The 18,678-nt window shown below is 31.1% G+C and overlaps 1 protein-coding gene across 1 annotated transcript in view; it reads right to left on the bottom strand.

Moving 5' to 3' along the window:
* Positions 1-18,678, bottom strand: part of LOC146528643 (ATP-binding cassette sub-family G member 1-like) — a 71,091-nt gene that overhangs the window by 6,262 nt on the left and 46,151 nt on the right. Inside the window, exons 2-8 of the mRNA XM_085203801.1 lie at positions 15,708-15,825; positions 13,882-14,071; positions 12,196-12,341; positions 6,845-7,004; positions 2,876-3,063; positions 2,396-2,549; positions 1,935-2,103 (exon numbers count right to left, since the gene is read on the bottom strand). Coding sequence (XP_085059927.1) covers positions 1,935-2,103; positions 2,396-2,549; positions 2,876-3,063; positions 6,845-7,004; positions 12,196-12,341; positions 13,882-14,071; positions 15,708-15,825 — 1,125 coding nt within the window. The remainder of the gene's footprint in view (positions 1-1,934; positions 2,104-2,395; positions 2,550-2,875; positions 3,064-6,844; positions 7,005-12,195; positions 12,342-13,881; positions 14,072-15,707; positions 15,826-18,678) is intronic.

The raw sequence follows: 18,678 nt of genomic DNA, 5'->3' as shown, positions 1-18,678 counted from the left end.
TGCAATTATACCTAAGTATACGTGTTTAGTTTTATCCAACCCTATGCTTATTCCAATTTTGTGCTATTAAGCCCAAATTGATTTATAGTATGGTTGACTAGTCGTGACCGTCTTGAAATTGGTTGTAGAATGACACGAAGATTTGATTATAGAAGTTTTCTTCTTTTTATTATGCGCAAAAGTCCAGAGTATCTACAGTAATTTCCTGATTGAACGGTTTGATATTTTATATAGTTTTGTAATCATAGTGTGGATTCGTTTAATACATACATAAACAAATATACTTTGGAATAAAGAATCAGGTCAGAATGTATTTAGGAACTAATTTTAAAGGAAATTGCTATATTTAATATTTAGCGACATGTTTTACACTAATAACCGTCCATTCAATGTTACGAAAATCTATCGATAAAAGTGGGTAACTCCTAAAATGATATCCATTAGGATAACATGAGTTGTGAAAATTGGTATAAAAGGCTTCTTATTGACCCTCCTATGTAAATAGAGTTCAAAGCTTCTGAGTTATTACTTGGCGGGATGTATAGACGCAAAGTTTTTGTCATGTATATTTTACCATGGCATACACTTCCGCGTCTTTGTATAGGAATGTATAAAATTTACCATCATCCTTTTTATCCAAAAATATTTTGAAAACCATAATTAACTATGGTTGGTTTCATTTCATTTGAAAAAATATTTTTTTGGTGTAAATACAGAGAGAGTTTTAATCAACTTTAGATACTATGTGTGTAGCGCGATACAATGGCGATTGTAAAATTTATTAATACGATCTATAAATACATTTTTTTCAGCTCTACGCTGTATCCCGCATGAAGTACGGTAGACAGAGAAAGCAACGAGATTCTTCCACCTAATTCTGTTGAAGCGAAGAAAATGAAAATATCAAATATTTAATTCCCTCGAATGGGAATCAAACCCACAACGTTTACAGTTACACGCTTGTGCATTTTTGTGCTTATAGCATTATAATATGTTCTCCTGAAAGTAACATAAAAGGCACTTCAATCAATTAAGTCTAAGCAATACATACATCTTCGAGTATAAATCTACCTATTTAAAAGTATTGCTTTTTCTAGACAAAAGAAGTTTACTAATAAATATTTAAATTACTACTTCAAATAATTACGCTTTAAATTCTTTAGCACTTAAATACAAAGATTAGGATGAAAGTCTCATTCTTTTAAGTAAATAAAATTTTCGCCTCCTTGATCATTTATAAGAGAGCCAAAAATGTTCTAATTTAGCTCACTTATAATAATAATAAAATGGAGGAATTTTGTTGATGATTAATTCCATTGTGATTTTATATTAAAAATATTTTGGAACGTAGCTATATTAAATTTCTATTTACACTTCAAGATTCTAATGACATTTTATACCGATTTGTATTTATGAAAACTAGTCTTATTTCTCTAGAGACAAAAAGGCAATCTGAACTAAATTTACGATTCTATTAGGGGTGTAATATTAAAAGTTTAATTTGATGGCCTGTATGTTAGATTGTTTATGTATATTTTTACTTGAGACTTATAAATACTGTGCTAATAAATAAAATATATGTATGTTTACATATGTTTTACATGGCATGGTACTCAGTTTCAATAAATTAGTCCCAAAAAAAAAAACGAGTTGTAATTTTGTGTGTATAATTTAATTTAATTTATTTTTTTCAGCTTCATGCTGTATGCCGCATATAACAGGGTAGCTGACAAAACCCAGTATTAAAAGCATTGTTAAAATTGATGTCAGAAGTGAACTTGACTTGAACTTCAAAAAAGAGGATGTTCTCTAGTATTCTCTAGTATTAATACACTTTCGTTAGTTAATTAGTTAAATATTGTCACATATTACATCCAATTACATAAATATTCTTTATAAGAAATTGAAAATATAAAAATAGAAAATGAACTTACATATTAAAACAGGAATCATTACATAAGTGTACATAAAGAACACAATGCAACTGAGACAAAACTTGAAGTTAGCAATGGGCAAGTTCCCGTCGTTGCCGATCAAAAAGAAAATCCCACCTAGAAGTACGGCAGCACTGACATGGTGGAGTAATTGAATCCATAAATTTAGCTGAAATATCAAAAGTATTTGTTTTATTATGTTGGATAATTATGGATGTTTGTTTGTTGAGGCCGTCATGGCGGAGTGGTTCGACCTCTACTCGGGAGAATGATTATATTGAAATTATTTTTATTTTTCCGCTCTAGTAGGCAAAGTATGGCAATTAGTTATGCTACTTAATACGCAATATCTTTTAAACACTAGCTAGGTTCCCTGCTTTATATAAATATATTAAAATACAATGGAAATACAATGTATTTTTTTTAAGGTTATAAAATATATACAAATTTGACGAACTTACTGAATTTCTTCTAGTCTGTAGGAACATTCGATTGCTCAATATAAGAAATTGAGTTAGGAATGTGGTAGGAAAATCCATTTTCTGTAAATGTTCTCTCGCTACATGTTCGACGAATATCCTTTGTATTGATTCATCTGAATGTAGAACTGGTTTCCTAAAGTAGCAATAAGAAAAATTATAGATTTTTTTAAGACATTAATTGAAACAATCTTATATACAAAACTATTATAAAGCATTATTGAACAAATTCTAAGTTTCCAATACAAAGAGAAAATTAGAAGATGACTTTCTAAATAACTTTTAATGAATGATAAATAGCATTTTTGATTCACACTTTTACCAAATTGTGTCAATTATTTAAAATGAAAAAGAAATCGTAGCAAATAAGTTTTAAGTGGGTCAATTCGAAGCGTTTTCGGGACAAGAGCGAAAACGTTTATTTGGGAACTTTGTAAATGATAACAATAAAAGTTAACTCACTGCCCGCCCCTTACGGTCATTCGATCAAGTTTTCTACAAAGTTTTCCATTTTGACATAATTCGGACATTTGGGCACTCGCTTCTGCGTTGCCGTGAAGAGTTTCTAGTACAAAATCTGCGGGATTGTGCGTGGTTGGACATATATGGCCGATCTCAGATAAGTATGGTACCAACATAGGAGCTGCACCCTGTAAAAAATAAGTTAATTATTCTAAAATGATAAGGTAATGGGTTTGGAAATATATTCCAAATTTCGTGAATTAGAATTGCGCTTTCTGTGAACTTAAAGAGTTTTAAGATTACAATTTTTACACGTAACGATTTTTTTTATACATAAGAAAATGGATTTCGGAATGGATAAACGGAAAATTAAAAGCTCTTTGCTTAAAAGCTCTGGAATGAAATATTTAACATTTTCATTTTCCTCGCTCTGGTATATACCTCGTATTAAGTGACTCCGTTCCCCACTTTCATCCGAATTCTGGAGGCATTGCGTGTTTAGTGGCGGAACTCAAGCGAGTGGTGATCGAACCCACAACCAGACGATTTTGCAGCACACTGTGCTGCTCCACGACTGACCTCAAACGTAGGTACGTGACGTAGATGTTCCGTTTCCCATTTGTCGCCTTATTTTCGAAATATTGCGTCTAAATGGCGGAACTAAATCGAGCCATGCCTATAGAACGCGAAATTGAGAATAATTCCCACAACAATATAATATAGACAAGTTACTTGTCTATATTAAACAAACAAGTGCATTTTTTATTAAATAACTGTGAAATAAATGTTACTAGAGTTAAAAAAACCATAGGTTTAAAGTTTATTACTATAGAAGTAAAATTAAAGTAATCGAAAGTGCGGATTACTATTTCACAAAAGTTTTGAAAGCTTTATACACTTCGGGACTGCCGACCCAATAATAAAAGTCACAAACAAGATATATGACGAGAAAAGAAATATGAAAATTGCAAGAAGTTCGTGGGCACTCGGTAGTTTTATTTTACCAACTTTTCTCAGAGATGTGTAATTTAAAAAAAACTTCTAAACGATAATTGCATAAATATTTTAAAATCATAATTGACGAAGCAAAGCAAATTGCTAAAGTAAATTGCGAATACGTATAATTATTAACGAATAATGATAATTATTCATTTTGTTTCATATTTTTTTTTTCGTTTTTGGCAATGATTAAAGATTTACACTATAATGTCAGTGACGGTCACGTTCTCGGCCTAAAATAAAAAAGAATATTATTATACTAGCGGACACGTGCAGCTTCGCCCGCTCATTTGCACCCTTAGAAGTGACTTCTAATAAACCATGAAACACGTGTTCAATGAAATATTTTTAAGAGTCTGAATTCTGAATTTTTATAAAAATCCGGTCCCATTTAAAGATTTTGCCATACAAACTTTCAATCCCCTTCAGGATATTTTTTTTTTAAAATCCCTACTTAGTGGGTGTTATGGTCTGTTAAATATGGGAGCACTGTCAAGGTTGGGAAACAAACAGTGTTTCCAGTAATTTTAGCCTAATATAAGATTATAATAAAATTGAAAATGTAAATTTATATGATGATTGTGATATCTGTTACCTATTTAGAATCGTATAACATTAGCGGCTCAATCATTTGTTCTAGTAAATGAGATTGGATTTATCATCGAAATATTATGGACTTCATTCCCAAAACTTTGGAACTTAATAAAGTATCTGTTCTGTCTGTCTATCCATCTACCCACCCCTCAAGGGAAATAATCTGAACTATACAATATTCATGGCCGACGGGAGTTTGACCCAGTTTCCTAATATTTAAAAATTTAAGTAACTGATACTAACATTGACATGAAATGTGTTTTCAATGATAGCGAATAGTGTATAAATATGTGTGATTTCTTTTATTTTTTACACATTTTGGCTGGCATTGGTAAGATTCTGGAGGTAAGGACCTTCTACCTATACCTAGACGGTACAATCTACGCGTGGCAGGCGCGCTTGTAAGCTATGAATACTAAAGTCAGCATCACGCTGTATCCCGCATACAGCAGGGTAGGCAGAGGGAACCTAGTGTTAATACACTCCTTTCCCCATTCAAACATTTCCAAACTAACACGTAAAATTGTCCAAGTAATGAAATAAAACTCATATTGTTGTCCTTAAGTTAGCATTAAAAGTAAGATTATCCTTATATCAAAAGAAGAAAAACAGCTAAAGGGCCTTGATTAGAAATATTTTATGCAATTGTTAAAGGATATGTAAATATTATAAAGAAATTTCCTTGTGAATACCCATAACCTTACTTCAATAAGTAAATAGTTCTATTGTTTTCTACTTTATAAATAGAAAACAATAGAACTACTTACATATCGAATAAAAAATATATTTATTGAAGTATTACATTTATTTAATATAATAGTACCCACGACCATCGCGTTTAAAGCCAAACGTTGTGCCATTGCGCCATTACGGCCAATAACAAAATAAACATCAATCTTTTCGTGTTAATATCGTTTTCGTCACACGCCTCTCCAATCTTATCTAATCACAACAATCGCGGCCGCTTTTAGAACTGCAAACTCGATCAAATTTACTCAAGAATTTTACTTTCGGCGAAGTCATCCAATAGGAACCTATAGATATACTAATAGAGTGTAACGTTCGGGAGTCAAGAACTTTGATTGTCTGGCACGAGGCGGTTAATTAACTGAACTGAAGTCGGCACCGAATGTGCCAAACGAAAACTTTAAACCCAAATCAAATAATTTATTCAGTCCTTGAAATAATATTAAAATTATAAGATTAACATTTAGAGGGAGTCAAATTATTGTTTAGTTGATATATTATGTAGGTATATGGAACCCAAAAATAAGTATTAGTTTAAATGAGTTTATTTATTATATGTTGTTATAGAGAATGGAATATAAATAGTTTAAACTTTATTTAATTTATCATGTTATGTGGCAACTTCTAGGGGAGGCCTATGATAGATAGTAGAAAGCAAGAGAAAGAGTCGTCACGATAATTAAATCAAATTTATTATTTGTAATTATGCCAGTCGTGACGCAAGTCGACCGTAAACGCGACAGGTTGTGTGTGGGTTCGATTCCCTCTCGAGGAAATGTAATATTATTATTATGTTAATTTCTTCGCTCTGCTAACGAGAAAAAAGCGCAGCACGGCGTTAGGTTTCGCCATTCAACACCCAATGCCTTAAGAACACGGCGGAAAGTGTGTGCTGGAGTGTCTTAATGGGAACAGAGTGTTTTACCACAAGTTGCCCAGGTTCCTTCTGCCAACCCTACTATGAGCGTTTATTTAGCTTGAAGCTAGGAAAATAAATAAATATATAATTATATTAATATAACTTATAATTCAGAATATTATTCCATAAATGATAGTGTTTTGATAAACTGGATTTAATGTCTTAAGAGATAAATTAATTGTTCGTTCTTAATGACATTTCGCATTTAACGGTTAATAAACCTAATTTATTTAGCTTTTTGATATTCTGTAAATCTCGAGAATTCGGAAGGTGGTTATAAAAAATACGTTAATTTACCTACACTTGAGATTAGGACGATAACTAATAAAAAGTGATAAATTAAAGAAAATGTATAACTACTAAAGATAATCTTTAATTATAATATTCATTTAATTTATTTTAAGACGTACCTAATCAATTACCATTTTTAGGGTTCCGTACCCAAAAGGTAAAAAACTCCGCTGTTCGTTCGTCTGTCCCGCTGTCACCAGGCTGTATCTCATGAACCGTAATAGTTAGACAGGTGAAATTTTCACAAACAAATACTAAACAATATTTACATAAAATAAATAATTAAAGATGATGATTCTTGCCATTTTTATATATATTGGAATCCTTCGTGCGCGAGTCCGACTCGCACTTGTCCGATTTGTTTATTAATTTCCTATCTACATTTATTAATACAAGTTAAAGTTCCTGACATTCCTTACCTGATAACAACAGAGTCCTCTAGCCAACACATACACGCGATCAAACAATGAAAATAGAGATGCTGACGGCTGATGTATGGTGCATATGATAGATCTTCCTTGACGGGAGAGCAAGCGCAGTAGAACTACAAGCTGACGAATGGATACTATATCGAGGCCACTGAAACAAAATATATGTGTCTTTATTTTTCAAGTCTAATGCCTTTAATTTATAACTTCTTCTTCATTTACTTCTCCATTTATTTATGTACCACACAAGAAAGAAAGTACAGAAAACTTATGACAATAGAAAAAATGTGTACAATCGATAACTTATCTCTAATAGAGATCTCTACCAGAGGCTCTTGAATGTGGGAGATGTTAAAAGAAATGATTCGGGTGAGGTAACCTCTTTGTAATTTGTGAGTCAAGCCACCGTGTAGCCATCTGGTAGTCGAAATACCTAGTGGAACTTTCACTAGGTATTTCGACTACCAGAGCGTAAAATAAAAAAATCTCGCCGGTGGGGATCAAACCAGCAACCACCAACGTTTGTAATTAGACAACGTCTTACTGTATCATGATAAAATACATTTTTTTAACTTCACGCTGTATCCCACACCTACAGAAGGATAGTCCTAGTGAATCTAGTGTTCTATCTCCTATATTCCGCCGAATTCTGGATTCATTGTGTGTTGAGTGGCGAAACTCAATGCCGCACTTTATCTCGACACCAGAACGAAGAAAATGAGAATATTAAATATTTCATATCCTCGAGTGGGAATCAAACGCATAACCTGTCGCCTTTACAGCCACACGCTTGCATCCTGAGCCAAGACTGGCCTCAATACATGTATGGCTTTATATTTTAAATAAAAAAATATAAACTCTGCAAATATTTTGCGCTCTTACAAAGTTAACCAACAAGTTATATAAAATCTGCATTCAGCTTCAACTGAATAGACACCCTTTTATGAAGCTAATAACAGAGAACAAAACATTGGAATCGGAATAAAAGTTCGGCGCACCAAACTTTTTTCAATTTTGCGCGTAAAACTTTGTAATGGCAATTCAGTTCGCAATTTAAAAAGTAATTTGAAATGAGGGAATCAATTTGAAAATTTACTTGTAATTAAGATAACGTGTACGTGTATAATAAATATGTGATCATCATCATCATCATCATCATCATCATCCTGTCCTCGTCCACTGCTGGACATAGGCCTCTCCAATAAATATATGTGATATAATACATATATAATATGTGATAAATAATAATCATTATAGTGTGTAAATAAATGTATTTACGTTATCTACTTATATCTACTATCGTAAACGTAATTAGTCAATTACGTTACTTTGTAACAAAGTAACGTTATTACGTTATTGAAATAATGTAGATCAGCGATATTTGCCAGATTTCACAAGTTTTAGGGACAGTTTCTATCTATGGGCTTATCTAGATATATTTTCTGGCTTTGAAAATATATGTTCGTTTTTTAATTTTTAGAGTATTTTTTGTTAGTAAAATTTCTGGGGTGGGCACAGACCTGTCAGCCCCTCCTATTCCTACGCCCTTGTTTGTTGTTGATACAAGTTTGCTTTGATATTCAGCAGTCTCAAGTATTTCATTATAACGCTAAAATTCATAACAAAAAACTAGTTTACTATATCATCGAAAATTAAAGATCTTAAACTACCCTATAATAAAATAAAACAATTAAAACTACACTATACAAAAAGTATCAGATTTTAAAATGTCAGAATATCTGTAAAACGATATGACGTGTGTAAACTGTTTTCTTTTATTAATAACAGTCGCAAAATACAGACTGGAAAAGGAATATTAAATTAATAAAACTAAAAAAAAAAGAATATTGTAAATACCGACTCTAATAGCTATTTATAAAAGCAATAACCTCAACGGTTACAGGTAATCAATATCAGAAAAGATAAAAATATTATATTTTATTAAACTCCACTTATTATATACGAATACGTCAATAAAAATATTTGCAAGGACTTCGATCACTTGATTAAATTAATTAAAGAAAATAAATGTGAACGACGTTATAATACACATAGTTATCTATATATATATAAAAGGACTTGTCCTCACTGACTGAGGTAAGACGCACGCACAGCCGTAACCGCTGTGCGTAGAAACGTTAAATTTGGACAGATGTTTACTTTCGTAATCTGGACATCCACTAAGAAGGGATTTTGAAAAATTTTAACCCTAAAGGGGTGAAATAGGGTTTGAAAGTTTGTATGGAAAAATCCTTACATCACCACCGATTTTTATAAAATTTGAAATTTAGATTTAAAAATATTTCATTGAACACGTGTTTTATGGTTTATTATAATTTACTCCTAAGGGTACAAATAAGCAAGCGAAGCTGCGTGCGTCCGCTAGTTATATTATATAAAAATAATATCTTTTTTCTTTTCTATAGGTATAATTGAATTAAATTTTATTGAAGACTACACATACATTAGCGTATCTAGAAATATTTTCTGGGGGAGCCTGGACTTTAGCTTTGAACACATAATACGTTCGTGTAAATATTGTTATTTTAATTATTCGGCTAATTTTTTTGTTAGTCAAATTTCAGGGGTGGGCCCAGACTTTTCAGGGATAGGCACAGACTAACTCTTCCCTTCCTACACCCATGTACACATATATGTTACCTATATTTTTCTTCTAATGAAAATACATTCTGTAGTACAAAATGGATTGTTACTCTTGGGAGTTTGACATGTTACAATTTTCCAAACACGGTTCGGCTTTATGAGCAATAAAAAGTAACGACGGGCGCAGTGATTAAGCCAATTACTTCTTATTGTGTACATGTAATGTAATTTCATGTAATGCAAGAACGTATCCACTATTGTATTCGGATACAGGTAACCCCACATAGAACCATCGGTAATAAGAATACCTTTTAATTTTATTGTCCATAAAATCTTTTGTTTGGATAAATACGTGTACAATTAATTATATACCTACAATGTACGTTTGAACTTATTTATTTAAAGTGTTTTTTTTTGTATTCAATGTGTTTTGAAGTAATATGTGTGTGTTTTAAAAAAAAAATCTAAGCTCAATATCCTGTTGTAAAATCATGAAAAACTTTTTTTTAACATTATAATTTGTTACACATGAATTTTGAATACATTTTTTTACTATTTATATTTTTTTAAACATTACTTAAAATTACATTTATGTAATTATATAGGTCTTCGGCAGCTTTGAATCTCTAAGCTTTGGATCTCCAGGATCGAATATCGTTGGAAGGCAAGCATTGCAAGCAAGTCCGGACATTCACTTGTTTAGTAGTTTTTGGCACTGCTGATATGCATATATATAGTACCACTACCAGGTCAGATGTTCATAACTGGTTCATCGTTGCTATTATTAACGTGACTCTGACAATGGGATTCTTTGCAGGATTCCTCGAATAATCCTCTACCGCCACCACCTGCCTGTCGTGTGTTTTTCTCCTTTCTAATCCAAAAGACTGGTCCATGGCCAATATTTTTTTTGGCTTTCACCTAGTTTTGATTTTTTCTCTGAAGAGAAACTGAAGGTAGTTCTCTGATTGGGATTTGAACTCATTATTATAATTTGAAGTCATTACTATGTGATGTTGTGGTTAGTTAATTACATACATATTCATAAAAAAATAGTCACTTGACATTCTACCGCCAGTCACGTTTAATAAATGGCATATAGTATTATAATTTCAAGAAAATAACTTATAACATTTAATTGCTATTCATCCGCACGTTTAATTTTACGCTGTTTCTCTTTAAATATGTATTATATTGTGTGTCATAATGACATTAATGTTTTATACAACTAAAGGTCTTATCTATTTGTACTTACGAGTAAGTATAATTAATATAAGTTTTATAATAAAAAAATAATAATTTGTTATTTCACTATGTTTCATTTAAAATTGTACGTATATATATTAATAATATTAATAATAATTTATCATTAATTATATTTTTACCAGTATAGTATGTAAAAAAAATGGTGATGGTAGTTGTCAAATCAGTTTTTATCCTTTCGAAGAAACGTATTTTACGAGTTAATTTTTATATAATTAAATTGAAATCACTGACTGTCTGACCTTGTAGAAATACGTGTTTATTTAAATTTAAATATTTACAATGTTAACATTAAATTGATATATATTTATGTGGAGTTTAAAATTTTAATATACAATCTTTAAATGCAGTGCATTCTATTTATATACCAACTATTCCATGTCAATAATAATAACAATTTATTGTACAAAACTTTTTCGTTTTTTACTTATAACCTTGATTTTTTATGTGCACCAAAGAGTCGTAGATCTCGATATTTGATATTAATTTCAGTTTGATACGATCTCGAAATAAATGGTCTTGACAGACGGACAAAACAGTGTCTCAAAAGGTTAAAAAGGATCCTTTGTAGACTACAAGGGATCCGTTTTAACCTTTTGAGGTACGGAGTCCTGAAAATGTCTTTATTTTATACAAATATTTTTGATTTTATTTATATCAATCATATATGCTAATCCAGGTTTAACGAATCATATATCAATTCAAATACATTCAAATCAGTAATATGTATTCGTAAACATATGCATTGGGTTTGATAATAAAATAGTACAGATTATGTTACTTCGTTATGAGATATTTGATTTGCAAATAAAATTAGCTTTTTTCCATTTTGTTAAGGGAATAAATAAATGTTATGATAATATTTGAATGAATTTGTTTACATTATAAATAGATACAAATTGTAATGAATAATTAAATATATAGCAACCGGCTCTCCAGCTTTTATAAAAGAAATAAAATAAAAACATGATACTCGCGACCCGACTGAGGCTTCGCCAGTTTCAAAACAATTATTTATTCAACAAACTGTCTCGTCCGTGTTCTATTGTTACAGTGCATTTATCGTGATTTCTAATAAGAAAAAATGAATATCTTAGGTAACATTACGCAAATTCCATAATGTTTTTTTAAATTTTGTAAATAAATATACAATCTATATTGATCACGTACAATCATGTTTCTTTTATTATCATCGATATTTTCATGCTTCTTTCTTAAATTATCAACATTCTTGAGGACGACAAATTAATTTTCTTCCCTGTTGCTTTAGGTTGGTTAAGGAATTTTTGAAAGCATACTGTTTCATAACATATATTTCAATGAAACTCTTATCAATTTTGTTTTAGTTAATAGTGTAACTTATAATCTTTTGTGTTAAAGGTGAAAACCTTATACTATAAAATTAATAGTTTTAATATTGATTATGTGAATAGCTACAGATTTATTTTATTAGTAACAGCTACAAAAAAGCTTACGTTGTTGGTTCATCCATAAAAATGATAGGTGGGTTGTTCACCAGCTCCAGGGCTACTGAAAGGCGTTTTGATTGACCTCCTGAGAGGTTTTGTGACATGGTGTCTCTGTGATCCCATAGACCAATTGTTTGTAGAATTTCTTCTACCTGTAAGAAAAAACGAGATAATGTTAAATAAAGGTATCCCAATTTCTGATATTGTTAATTTGGTAAAAAGTAGCCAAGTCAAATTTTGGTATTGAATTATATTCCGTGAAGCCATTGAACTTGCCTCTGATTCAACATTTATAGTTTTGATGGGATATGCAATTAAATTGGTTAGGCTGATATGACATTGGCGCGAACAAAAACATTTTGCGCAGACAAACAGACAAACATTTTTTTTCAATCATTGTCTTTGGTTTTATTATGTTAATAAATGCCATAAATAGTTGAAAAGTAAATATCTATCTAAATCTATCTATAATGTTGCGTTATTAAATAAACTTCAGAGTTTGAAAATGTATTATTTATACTTCTTTTCTATCGATGTTGTGAGATGATTTATAAGTACTTGTGGTACATCTCTATCTGAATGGAATAATACATGGATGTGTTTCAAATGTATAAGTAATGACTTTCAGAGTTATTCAGAAAGTAAGTAGAACGTTGTTTGAAAATATTATTTTATGGTACACTAACGGCCCGCCCGCGGCTTCGCCTGCGTGAACTACGTTATTGTTAATTTCTGTCTCCATGAGTACCTACGTCCTATAAATAACTCCCATGCAAAATTTGGGATTCCTAGCACATGTAGTTTCTGAGATTTCATGATGAGTGAGTGAGTGACCTTTCGATTTTATATATATAGATTTACACGCTTGGCAAGCATCGGCCAGTATCCGCCAGCTTCCACGTACACAAGGGTGTAAACTGGCTGTTTGGCTTGCCTTGTGAGAGCTTGCAAGAGCTCGTTGCCGATCCTGATCAGTGACGGTTTTTGAATACAAATCAAAGGAAGCTTGCGGCAAGCGCTTCTGACTTGTTTACACGTTGGTTCGTATACCGTGTTTACTAGGTGTTTCGCAAGTGTTCTATTTTGTGAACTTCAGTGAATTATATGCTCTTTTTAAAGAACCTGTTCTTTTTTACGCTATATTCTCTTTATTATGCATAACTTTAATATACATAACATATATTGTTGTGTATATTCTGTGTGTACATATATTATTGCACATAAATAAATTTCACATTTTATAATATATTTGGGTTGGTGATAAGCAAGGTTTTGCACTATAATAAAATTTTAAATAGCAACTATTAATATACTTGATATATGCAAAAGATTTTCTTGTGGTAAGTTTAACTTGCACCTGCAAAAAAACCTCCAATAACAATTAAGAAGGCAGTGTTGCTTAACCAAATTTTCTGTTATTCTATGTAATTAGTATAATTAGCTGTACAAAATTACATAAATAGTGGTTTTTATGTTCAAGGTTTTATGTCATTGACGTGTCATTTACATATCAAGATACTTTCAAATGGAATATTACATGATTATGTGCACTAACGCAGGCAAACTCTTCCTTTGCGGGATACAGCGTGAAATTGAAAAAAATATATACATGGACAAATTCTTATAATTTTGTATAATAATGTCCACTGCTATAATAGGAGGGGTTCTTTGATAATTTACGAAAATACTTACAATAAGTTTTTTTTCAGATTTTCCTAGTTCATGTCCAAGCTTGAGATCGGCAGCTATCATCATGGACTCGCTGACAGTGAGTCGTGGTTGTAGTAAATCATCTTGCATTATATAACAACTCAATTTTTTGAAAACTCGCATATCTCGAGCTTGTCCGTTGACTGTGATTCTTCCGTTAACTCCGTTAGATCTAATAAATAAAATTAAATATATCAAAATTTATTATTTTTATTAAAATTTGTAGATCAGAAGTTTCGTTGCTTTTACGCGTTGATTGTGGGTTCTATTACCATTCGGTGTTCTCGAGTTTTCATGTATTTCAAATAAAAATATTTAAATCTAAACAATATTTAATTATTTTATTTTTTATCGGTATGTCTAAAACACATGTAAAGCAATAAAAAGTAGAGACTGGAATCATGTTTATTTTCAGGTATTTTTTCAGTTCCACGCTATAAAGACTCAAAGAATCCCACTGGTTTCCTTTCTCTCTCGGTTTTCGAGTTTTTGTGTGTTGAATGACGGCACTCAACGCTGATCAAAAAATTATAGAAATAAAATAATAATAGTAATGATATGAGAAAAAGGGCCAGGATCGAATGTCTGTAGAGAATCTGATAAAATAATTAATAAAAAAAGTACAGTAAATATTTTTACGATTTTGTTCTAGGTTTTATTAATATAAAAATACATTTTAAAAAAATGCAACAAATAGTTGTACGTAAAGTAAAGTAAATAAATATAAAAGAATGTAAAAAGAAAAAATCTTTTCAGTTTTTTTTTTATAATAACAAGTGAGAATTATAATTCTCACTTGTTATTATAATTTTTTGCTTTGTTTAATAACCTTGAGGCAATGAAATTGTAATAAAAATGATATATAAAGCTTTTATTATAGACGGAAGCTGGAGAACGTAAAAAATTATTATGAGATTGTTTTTCACCACGCATTCACATTTTCTTAATGTTTGTCACCTCAGAACTTTTGAAAGCTAGTGCTTCACGTGTGGTCCCATTTTAATTTGGTCTATTTCTAACAATAGAATTTGTGAGAAAATGCAACAACTAGGCGAATAACTCAATATCACGCCAACCGATTCCTATAATTCTTCAAGGATACTTTGGTTAGGTTCTGATTATAGGATTCGGTTGAAATTGAACAAGTTAGTTTTTATTGATAAAAAATTGTACTGTAATAGTTACGAGGAAAACCATTGAATCAACCACCAAGATTCCTTATCGTTGCATTTCTTTGCAACCAACATCAAAAAAGAGTTCTCATTGAAAATGAGACAGACCGACTTCAATACAGACGGCGATTTCACCCGAATATTTTTTATGTCTTGTCAATGTGACAAAATGTTAGCTTGGACAAAAATAATACCTAGTTTAGACTGAAGTTTTACATAGGACAACCACTAGCTACTCGTTTGAGAAGCATCTTTTTAAGGTCTACCCAATCACTTAAAATCGTAAAATAAAAAATAAATTAAAAAATAAATTTACTTAACATAAAGTGAAACAGACTTTGATTTTGTTAAATAAATATAATTATATAAAGATTTTATAATTTTGAAGTCGGTGCCAAGTAAAACAAACAATAAGCTTGTTATTAAGGTAAGTAAGTAATTTGGTTGTTGTAGCATTAGCTTGACACTTTAAAATTATAAAAATCTTTCTTTCATTATTTTAGTACCAAGGCAAAGTCCGGCGTTGAGTTCCGCGACTAAACAGGGAAAAAGGTAATAGGGAACGGAGTGTCTTGTAAAATAGGTATAGAAAATAATATATTTATTAAAATTAAAACTCATGTATTTCATACTAACGTATATCCGGCTAGTATATTGAGGAGTGTGGATTTTCCAGCACCGGAAGGTCCGAGGATACAGGTAAGTTCGCCCGATCGGAATTCACCAGAAACATTGTGCAAAATACGACGTTCACCTGTGGACAAAATATACGATATTAAGCGTATTGACGACAAATTTGAGTATTAATGTGTACAAATAAGTCAGCTTCATCTGTATCCCGCACACAGCTGGGTAGGCAGAGGGAATCTAGAGTTAAGACACTCCGTTCCTCACTTTACGGTTAAAGATATTTATTTCCATTAAAAACACATAGGTCACTTACATGGAAACATTGGTTAACATAATAAATAAATGTAGTCGGTCGTACATTAATCAATTAAAGTAACACATTTTTTTTTTGCTTACTCATTCAATGGATTTGTTTTTTTTTTTTTAGGGTGGGTAGCTGTTAATAATGAATTCGCTTAATTGTGTTTTAAATGCATTGCACCACTTTCCGCTGCCAGAGCGAAGAAATGGAAATATAAATAAATGTTTCATTTCCTCGAGTGGGGATCGAATCCACAACCGTCGCGTTACATTCACACCTTTGTGCCTCTGCGCCACGACTGCCTCAACATTTGAATAAATGTTCGTATAGCTCAAGCGGGCGAAGCCGCACGGGGGCCGCTAGTAATGCATATAAACAAAACAAGTCATTAATTATACTAGATATCTAAGAGGAATACAACTTATATGTAGATAATTTTATTGCGTATTCATAGTCATTTTATTAATAATAACTTTTAGTTCCTTAATAGTTTCTAAGGTGCGGTTTTGCACGTCAGATAATTTCAAGCAGTAAATTATAGTATGTAGTATGACGAGTTTACCATTAAAATATATTTTTTCGAGGCCAGTCTTGGCGCAAGGTATAACTGTCTGTCAACGCCACTGGTTGTGGGTTCGATCCCCACTCGGAGAATTGAAATGTTTCCATTTCTTCGCTCTCCGCCATTCAATACTCGCAAAGCTACCAGAATTGTTAACATTAGGTGTGCGGGATTGCGGGAAAAAGTGTATTTATAAAATATAAAAACTATTAGAATAATCTTTTTTTAATAAAATAACAATCATAAATAATTTATATTTATGTGTGATGCGTGCAACCTCTTATAAACACGTGGAATACTGCTATAACAATAAAATAAAATGGTTGTGATCAATGTGCAACGTTATATTTCTTAATATTCTACTTAATACAATAGAATTGTAATAGGTGTCATGATCATCAATTATCATTAATTTGTTCCATTATCCACCTAAACGCTACATAAAATATTTTCGAATTAAATATTTTTTACCCGACTGCGCTATGCAAAAGAGGGTAATCTTTTTAAATGAAACTTAACTTTAGAACTATAGAAATCCGACGTTCCGAACACTTTGCCGTGGTCACGGGTAGTCTATCCGTTAAATAGTTTCATTTAAAATATGTAATAATCGTGGATTGTCATCTGTTTATCACTCTAGATGCTTATTTGAATGAGGCTTTGTAGAGACCAAACGAATTGATAAAACTTTATGTTTCTTACGTCAACCAATCCGACCTTGCAGTCGTCACTACAGAAATTACAATTAAATAATAAAAATACACCATATTGACAACCGGATGCCATATTTATTGTCAAAATATGAGTATTAAAATCCTCGAACTATGTCAATTGGAGTATCCTTGAATGGTTGGCTTGGGTTCCTGTCATTGCAAGTTTCAGTTTCGAATATACTCGTATAACGGTAATAATTCTGGCTATTTTTCAGGTGTACTTTAGTATTTCGTCTGCTCTTATTCCGTAGGTATAAAGCAGCTATAGTCTACTGTCAATGACCTTCAAAAGCGGGTTCAACTCCCCACGATATTAGGATCAAGGAAATATTATTGCAAAATTTTCGATCTTATAATACTGCTAACGAAGATAATAAATCTTAACAAATAAATAAAAAAATATATGAAAAAAACACAAAATTTTACTGCATAAAAATATTTCATTTTAATATTTATTTATGCATCTATATTCCGTATGTTTACGATCCGTCCAGTCCGGCCCGGTGGTAGGCATCGGTCAATACCTATACCTACAATTTAGAATAAATTAAAGCATTACATTTTATTTTTATTGGGCACTTCAGTTAATACCCGAACGAGGGTTATTGATTTTTTAACATCGTCCCCATGTTTTTATTTTTTAAGCGTTTATCGTAAAATTTAGTCTATTAAATTTTGATTTATATTTTAAGTAAAAAAATGTTAGAAAATTTAACTAAAGTTATATAATAAGCTACTGTATTTTAAAGTCGTTTAAAGAGTCGTTTTTTAATAAATAATTAAATATTATATTTAACTTTCCAACATATATTCATACAATACAACACAATCAATGTTATAACTATTTCATTTATAAATTAAAAAAATTACAAATCTATGTATAACGCTTTGCAAATGATAATTTAATATATCTTCTTAAAATAAAAATCAAATTTTAGCCCATAGATAGATAGATGCTAGTCATAAAAGCTGCAAAAATGAAGACTAAAAATGTATACCGCAAACCACTTCAAAGACTGTTTATGTAAGTAGAAATTAAGGCTAGATTTACATTACTCTTGCATTTCTGAACCTTGTGGTTCGCTAATGAATTTTTTTACCGCAACGTAGCATAAAAAGTATGCCGCATTTATATCCAACACTATTTTTTAAAATTCCAAAGAAATGTACATATTTTTTTATTAATAAAATCAGCTTCACGCTGTATCACGCACACAGCAGGGTAAGAACACAGAGAAGCACACAGAAGGAATCTAGTGTTAGGACACTACGTTCTGGAATTCTGGAAAACCGCGCTTTGCCTTGACACTAGAGCAATGAAATGAAAATATAAATTTAAATAAATATTTTAATATTAATTTATTAAAAAAATGCTTGACTCTTTTTACGTAGTGTTAAAAT

This window comes from Heliconius melpomene, chromosome 19 (assembly GCF_056956725.1).
Source record: "Heliconius melpomene rosina isolate 202511_hmr_F chromosome 19, ASM5695672v1, whole genome shotgun sequence".
Classification (NCBI taxonomy): domain Eukaryota; kingdom Metazoa; phylum Arthropoda; class Insecta; order Lepidoptera; family Nymphalidae; genus Heliconius; species Heliconius melpomene.
Note: the sequence above shows the minus strand (reverse complement) of the source record. Positions and strands in the feature narration are given on the sequence as shown.